Genomic DNA, 8,080 nt, shown 5'->3' on the forward strand with positions numbered 1-8,080 from the left:
AGTTGAGCACATGTGTTATGACCGTGACAACATGCAACACACCGTGCCCCCTCCCCTTAATCGTTTCTCAACAAGAGGGGACCAAGGCCGTAACTAGCTCAGGGCAACAAGGGGGGGGGGGAAGTTTTCTCAGGGGTGTTGTAATATTGACGGACAATGTATATCTATTTTTTATGGTCGAAAATTTTTTCACAGGGGGGGGGGGGGGCGAAACTTTTTGCAGGGCGGAAGCCCCCCCCCCCCCAGTTACGGGCCTGGAGGGGACATGGCATTTATTTTCGACACCAGATCGCCCGTGCCGATACGAAGCTACCGTCAAAAGTAGCGACGGGGAGTATTAAGTATTTAAATCCGAATAACTATGCCGATCGCGGGGTCTTAATTCCCCCCCCCCCACACACACACACCCTCCGCAGCGAATTTGCCATGCAGTGTCTGACCCATCAATTGGCGATGGTCGCGACTTATCTACCACGGTTTTGATGGTGAAAACCAGACCAGGTAACAACCGGGAAGCTTTTCCGCCCTTTCTTCTTTGGACTACGGTCTTCAGATTTCATCTGTACATTTGTATTCACATTTTTTATCAGTAAGTAAATTTTGTTTGTTTTCGCAAAATATTGTCAGTTTTGCGTTGTCTTTATTTATTAGTAGCCTACCGGTAATTAAATTTTCTTTATCTTTGTAAAATGGTTGTTTTTTGTTTTTATTTTATCATGTAGGAATCCTAAAACCTAGGGATCCATTTATCTTTTTTGACTTGATATTTCGCCTTAAGTCAGTATTATGTTTTTCAAAATTTTCAGTTAACCAAATTATTTCCCTTACCTTTTTGGTATGTGTAGCCTATCAGGTTTGGGGGCTGGGGAAGGCGCTTTTCACCGTTTACCGTTTTATTAAATTACCTTACACGCGCCTTTTTGGGGCTTGGAGTTGTGTATCGACAAAGCCGTGGATAAATTTCACAAACAGTTCAGTTCTACAACTAAATCATAACATGAGATAAAAAAAATTATATATGGGATTTTAAAAGGAATTGACTCATAAAAAAAGCACTTGCTCAAAGGGAGATAATCTAACATTGACTTTAATTAATGTCATGTAGGCCGAGACTACAGTTGTCATAGAGACGAACCAAGGGGGTAATCGAAGAAAATATATTTTGAAACATGATACTGAAACTAAATATTTTACAAATCACATATTTTTTGAAAATATTTAGAGTGTAGAGATAATTGAAACGGAAATTGCGTGCCACAAGATACTAAAGCTATAAACTTGAATAATATAATGCAAAAGATATTATGCAACATTAACTGGTCCCTCATAATATCGCTCGCGCAACCAACTAGCGTCACCGGATGTAAACAAACGCACATGTCAACAAAATAGCAAGTTTTGACAGAAATTTATTGTGTTCCTCTTTACAAATCTTTATCTGGCGAAATATTTACTTCCCTTTTCGGGATTATGCCAACTGCCGATTTCTTACATTTATTTTCGTTGTGGATTTGATAGTTATTATAGGTGGCAGATTCAGTTTATTATTCTACATAGTTGAGTGAAAGTTTTGACACTGATTTCATAGTTTTGACACTGACTAAAATAGTAAGTGCAGGAGGACAGTATAAACTATTATAAAGATGGATATGTCATCATTGTCAACTATAGGAGCTTTATGCGATCTGTTAAAACCAGAAGATCAAGATTCTGACAGTGATGAAGATAAGGTAGATATTTTTTTTAAAAAAATGAAGAAATGTTATAAATTTAAATAATGAAAATCACATATTGACATATTTTATTGTTGATATATAATATAATATATGACTATAATAATAGTAGATCTAATAATAATAATAAATATTGTATCGATCGACAATCCGTTAATTTTAAGTGGCATATATTCCCATGGGCATCAAGGGTCTGGATTTCTATATGGGACGTTTCTTAAACTAACCAGTATGTATGGTAATCCATACATGGGGTTTAACATCAAACCCGACAAAACCAGAATGTAAATTCAAATTTGTGTGGCCTTAGATTAGCATGAATTAATAGCAAGCTATTAGCCTTTAGTATATCCAGTTTATATAATCTATGGTTGTTAAATGGAATCTATACCCATTCCTACCTTGTTAAAGAATACTTCTATTTTAATCATTATTATCAGTTGAGAAATTGTCAAATATATAGTTTTGAAATTGAAGCATTAACATTGATCTTTGTCAGTTCCAAAGAATACAAGGGAGACAGTTTTGCTATTATTTCTGGTGTTATTATTAAACATACATTATGCAAGAGCTAAATCTGATTATTGCAAGTCTTTATTTAGGCTTCAGATGTCATAGAAATTATAAATTAGATCTTTATTTACACAATAAGCACAAAATCAACTCTGTAGACCCACGGATGGCTTGGATTCGGCTTGGATTTAAACAGAATTTCGTTGATTGATTAAATTTTTAAATGGCGTCGTAAGCGGAGATTTACCATTACGTTAACGTCATACTCCCGGAAATAATTTTAGATCAAGGCTAAATGATAGATTGTATGAAGGGAGACCGCTGTTGAGCGAGGCCGCATGTCAGTCAATTTGATTGAAAGTTCGATATACATGTATACGGCCTTGATATTATGTTTAGTTGCGGTTAAAATGAGAGTTTTCGATGTCGGTATTATAGGCAACGCTCTTTTGTCACTTGCATTTACAGAAAAATTATAAAACATCGCAGCTAACATCACCGCCAGTTGAATTGCAGCTCCATTGGATCACAGTTCGGGAGTTACGCAGGCCTACCAGTTACAGTACAAGAGTACACGCAGGCTAACGATATGACTCATTGATTTGGTCCATTCCTTTAAAACTTTCGCTTCTTATCTATATATTAAAAGTCTTATTTTTAATTTGTAGTAAAAATAAATGTGATACGAATTGAATTGCAACCCCGTCTCAAACCACAGCCGTTGAAAACGTTACTTGATAATCAAGATTATGTAGGTGGAGTAAACGCCTGTCAATCAAACGATCGTCTATTCTCGGAGACGGTGAAGAGAGAATTGACTCCCATTTCTAGTCAAAAATTACAATAGTGATAACTTTGTTCAGAATAAAGTAATTTGACTGAAATTTTCAATATATCCTTCTTTTATCATCTATTTTTGAACTGTTATAGCAAGAATGGTCAACTCTCGATTAAAATCTCCCATAATGTATCTTTAATTTAAGTGCTAAAATGAGTATGATTGTATAATAGTGATTTGCCAACCTATCAGTATTAAACAATGATCTAAAAGCAAATAGGTTTTGACTCTCTCAGAAAATATGCAAATACTGCTTAAATAGTGTGACTGTTTTTCTTGTAGCCAACATCGTCAATGGGAAGACTAGGACCTGGTAATATTGGGAACACCACATCGAACACCACATCTAAATCATCACAAAATACACACAGTAAGTACAATCTGTAGTTTCACAGACAAACTCCTCGGCTTTATTAAATTATGAACTTAATTAGCTTGTTATATAAAAGAATTGCATGTCTGTGGTCAGCTTATAACTGACCTCTATCTTGATGTTTTTATATTTAAATAAATTTGTTGATTTGTATGTTTGTGGATGTGTTACTTTTATAACTTATATAAGCTTCTCAATTTATTACTGTTATAAACTTGTGTGTATCTGTATTAAACATAAATTTGTTACTGTATCATGGATACAGTCCATGACTGTATTAAGCTTGCCTATTTGTTACTGTATTAAGCTGGTCTATTTGTTACTTTATAAGCTTGTCTATTTGTTGGTGTATTAAAGGGGCATCATGGGAGATAAAATAAAGAGCTGACAGTTCTCGCTATAATAGTTAAGAAATAGAGAACGTAAAGAGAATATGCTGAAAATTTCAGTCAAATTGCTTCACTCTGAACCAAGATATTAGCCATTCAATTTTTAGGCTAGCCTCGTTCAACATTACTAACGTCGGTACGATAATAGACAAAGTCTCGATTATCCATTTTTACGTTAAATTATCCATCACAAAAAGTATTCAAATCCACTAAATATCACAGGCTAACAATGGCATCGAGAGTTGATTATGGTCTGGATAAGTTAATTAATGTTTAATTACGGTAATAATTTAGATAACATTTCAGGCCTAAAGGCAGATTTAGCTCTTGAATATTGCATGTTTAAACTTGTCTGGTTGTTACTTAAATACACTTGACTATTTGTTACTTTAATAAGCTTGACTATTTGTTACTTTGATATGTTTGATTATTTGTTACTTTGATAAGCTTGATTATTTGTTACTTTGATAAGTTTGTTTGTAATATATATAATACAGTTTATATAATAGTATTTACATGCATTGTAAATTCCTCATTACATTAAATTATGTTTATATAATTGTATATTTGATTCAGAAAATAAATCTACAAACAGTAAAGATATTTGGGACGAGGATGAAATACCTGATGGTGCAGAATATGAATCAACTTATGACCCTCGACCACAACCAGAGTAAGTACAACTTTTTTAATTTTAAAACAGCCGTATTAATACAATTTAGATAGAACCATATTAAAATACAATTTAGATACCACCATGCTAAATACAATTTAGATACCACCATGCTAAATACAATTTAGATACAACCATATTAAAAACAATTTAAATACAACCATATTAATTGAAATATATAACCATATTAAATAAAATCTTATTAAATACAACCATATTAATTTAAATACAACCATATTGATATACAACCATATTAATTTAAATACAACCATATTAATTTAACTGCAATCAGTGTGCTATGAGGGAAATTTTGACCAAACAGCGGTGCTGCAGCCAACTGGGTTCTTATATACACATTACCTCAGGGTTTTTTTGCACCATCTGAACCAAGCCAAAAATTCGGCCAACACCGGGATTGAATACAGGATCTCCAGGTTTGGAAGCCAACTTTGTACTCATAATAGCAATTTTGTTATATATTTTAATGACCAGGTATGAGATACTGTATAAACAAGCTGTCACACCAGAAGATATGTTTCTACAGATGGGAAATAAAACCAACGCTACATCATCATGTGAAGACATGGTCGTAAGTTTCTATTTCTATTTTTTTTTGGGGGGGGGGGGTGTCTAAATAGATCAACGCGTGTGCGTTATATCATAAGGTCTGTTATTGAGTCTAGTGTGGTCATTAAACAGAAAGGTCGGTCATTCTCTGTGGCATGGGTTTCCTTGGCACACAAGTTAACTAAAATATACGATATGTCAGTCCCAATATGCCCTAGTTTTTTACCAGACCCTGAGTTCATAGTTTTGAAAATTCTTAATTTGGAGCTTAAAAACTTGTTGAGCAAATTCTGAAGTATTTAATATTTAACACATGACACAATTATTTGGAATAAAAGTTACTTAAAAATTAATTTCTGGCGACGTGTCGACAAGGGTTCTCGTCTTCATCGTTCTGTGCCAGTAAACTAGTAAGTAACTTGCATTCCATGTACTGTGTTATGGTTTATTCCATATAATTGTTTCATGTGTAATTCTCATTCAGTTACTAAATGCTGCTTAAGACATTTATTTAACATTTGTGTATTCCGTTATTTTTGTGCTTTAAGTTTGTCTCATTATTTGTTTTCAATGCTACAAGCAACCAAAGTAAACCCAATGAAATCACTTGGAATAGAATCTTTTGAAACATCTAAACGATGTCATATAGTGGCCATTTTGTTTCACTCCCTTTTTACTTAGGCTTAATCATGTTTTTTATTTAATATTTGAACAGATAATAATTAAATTACCTGATACTAAAATGGTCGATGTTGATTTGGATGTTAAGCCCAAATTTTTAGACTGTAGATCGCCAAAATAGTAAGTACCATTATTAATGAGCACAGGTTCTGTCCTACTGTTCCACTGCCGATCGCCAGGGAAATGTCAGTCATTTAAAGGACAATATTGGTGTCAGTCATTATAATATATGTGATAGAGCTCGTTAAATACATCCCAAATATAATTTTAACACAGAGATCATTGCTACGGGCGACTTGTAACAAGCACGTGAAGAAACGGGAAGTGACGTCAAACATGACAAACATGAGTTGTCCTTCTATATAACTGACTGAAGTAACGAGCGGTAACAGACAAACGATCGAATTTCATTCACTGATAATTCCGTTGAAGATGAAAAGTTGTTATATGAGACGATGAGAGGATATCTGACAATTCAAAAAAAAATTGGCTGTCAGTAGATAAAAGATAACAAACAAATTAGTAAAAGTCTGTGCATAAACATGTTTTTATTAAGAACAGAATGAATAAAAACGGGGGAATGCACAGAATTTTTCTACTTTTTCTCGTGTCCCTTATCTAGTGACAGCCAATTCTATTTTTGAATTGTGAGATACCCTCTCACCGTCCCGTATAATAACTTTTCAACTTCAACGGAATTATCAGTGAAATGAAATTCCATCGTTTGTCTGTTACCGCTCATTACTTCAGTCTGTTATATAGAAGGACAACTTGTGTTTGTCATGTTTGGCGTCACTTCCAGTTTCTTCACGTGCTTGTTACAAGTCTCTCGTAGCAATGATCTCTGTGTTAAAATTATATTTGGAATGTATTTAACCAGTTCTATCACATATGTAATAATGACTGACACCAATATTGTCCTTTAAGCACACAATTTGCCAGGGAGTTACTGTGACTCAGTGAGTGATACAATGTAGTTCCTTTAACTACTTTTATAATTTGTTATAATTTCAGTCTTTAAACCACCCTTTTTAGAACTTTTTTGCCCATCATAGTTAGCTTGTTATAATTGAGTTCATTTAACTACTTTTCATAGCTAGCTTGTTATAATTGAGTTGACTGCTTTTATCCTTCATAACTAGCTTGTTATAATTGCGTTCATTAACTACTTTTACCCTTCATCCCATAGCTAGCTTGTTATAATTCATTAATTGAGTTCATTAACTACTTTTATCCTTCATAGCTAGGTTGTTATAATTGAGTTCATTAATTACTTTGCCCCTTCAAAGCTAGCTTGTTATAATTGAGTTCATTAATTTTACCCTTCAAAGCTAGCTTGTTATAATTGAGTTCATTAACTACTTTTACCGTTCAAAGCTAGCTTGTTATAATTGAGTTCATTAATTTTACCCTTCAAAGCTAGCTTGTTATAATTGAGTTCATTAACTACTTTTACCCTTCAAAGCTAGCTTGTTATAATTTAGTTCATTAAACTACTTTTATAATTTGTTATAATTTCAGTAAATTAGGATTACATCTGCCTCATCCGGTTGATGATAAAAATGGAAAAGCTGAGTGGGATAAAACCAAAGAAACATTAAAAGTGACTTTAACCATGAGAAGAGAATATGATTTTGTGAACATGTGAACAGTGTTTTAAAAAGATGAATGATGGAATAAACATTGGTGCTGCTAACCCCTGTGTTCTCCGGATATCATAAAATGTTGTTGAATGTAATTTGTTTATTGTTTTAAAATAGAAATTTAAATATTAGGTATTTTATATAATTTTGTTTTATATATGAGTTATATATTAAATATGCCATTATGTTCAGCGGATGATGGGTTTTCTTGTTAAGCCACATTAAATATGTATTTTTGATTGATTATTTTATAATAGTCAAGAACACAAAATAAAAATACAAATGCTAGATAATCTCCAAGCTTTGATTCAGTTAGATTTGAAACAGGCTGCAGCACTATTATGTGGGCGAACAAAAATGGCAGATGGTTTATTACGTAGCGAGCAGCATAGATCGATGAAAATTCAATTCAACATATCTTTGTAAATACTGAATGGAGGGGAGGGCATTCAAAGCACCAGATAATGATATAGACACATGTGATATTACAATCACTGCTTTACATCAATAAAATTGAATCACAATGTGATCCTATTAATTCAAAATAGAAATTGACATCAAACGGGGTGTTGGATTCCTGTCTTTAAAAAGCTCAGTGTGTATGTATACCTACGTAAATTTGGAGACGACGATGGGATCATGATCATGCATTGTCAACTGTCAAATTTCC

The 8,080-nt window shown here is 33.3% G+C and overlaps 1 protein-coding gene across 1 annotated transcript; it reads left to right on the forward strand.

Annotated features, from left to right (window-relative positions):
• The first annotated feature begins 1,269 nt into the window (after positions 1 to 1,269).
• Positions 1,270 to 7,604, forward strand: LOC126830104 (dynein axonemal assembly factor 6). Its single transcript, XM_050560381.2, has 6 exons — positions 1,270 to 1,730; positions 3,367 to 3,454; positions 4,423 to 4,519; positions 5,012 to 5,108; positions 5,802 to 5,887; positions 7,289 to 7,604. The coding sequence occupies exons 1-6, from the start codon at positions 1,644 to 1,646 to the stop codon at positions 7,413 to 7,415; spliced, it is 582 nt and encodes a 193-aa protein (XP_050416338.2). The 5' UTR covers positions 1,270 to 1,643; the 3' UTR covers positions 7,416 to 7,604.
• Positions 7,605 to 8,080: the final 476 nt, after the last annotated feature.

The sequence above is a fragment of the Patella vulgata genome, chromosome 8 (assembly GCF_932274485.2).
Source record: "Patella vulgata chromosome 8, xgPatVulg1.2, whole genome shotgun sequence".
NCBI lineage: Eukaryota > Metazoa > Mollusca > Gastropoda > Patellidae > Patella > Patella vulgata.

Bases quoted from the DNA above. Each gene is read 5' to 3' on its own strand.
- LOC126830104 (XM_050560381.2), top strand. From the start codon at position 1,644: ATGGATATGTCATCATTGTCAACTATAGGAGCTTTATGCGATCTGTTA. The intron at 4,520-5,011 runs GTAAGTACAACT...TTTAATGACCAG, and splicing joins GACCCTCGACCACAACCAGA to GTATGAGATACTGTATAAAC. The intron at 5,109-5,801 runs GTAAGTTTCTAT...ATATTTGAACAG, and splicing joins CATCATGTGAAGACATGGTC to ATAATAATTAAATTACCTGA.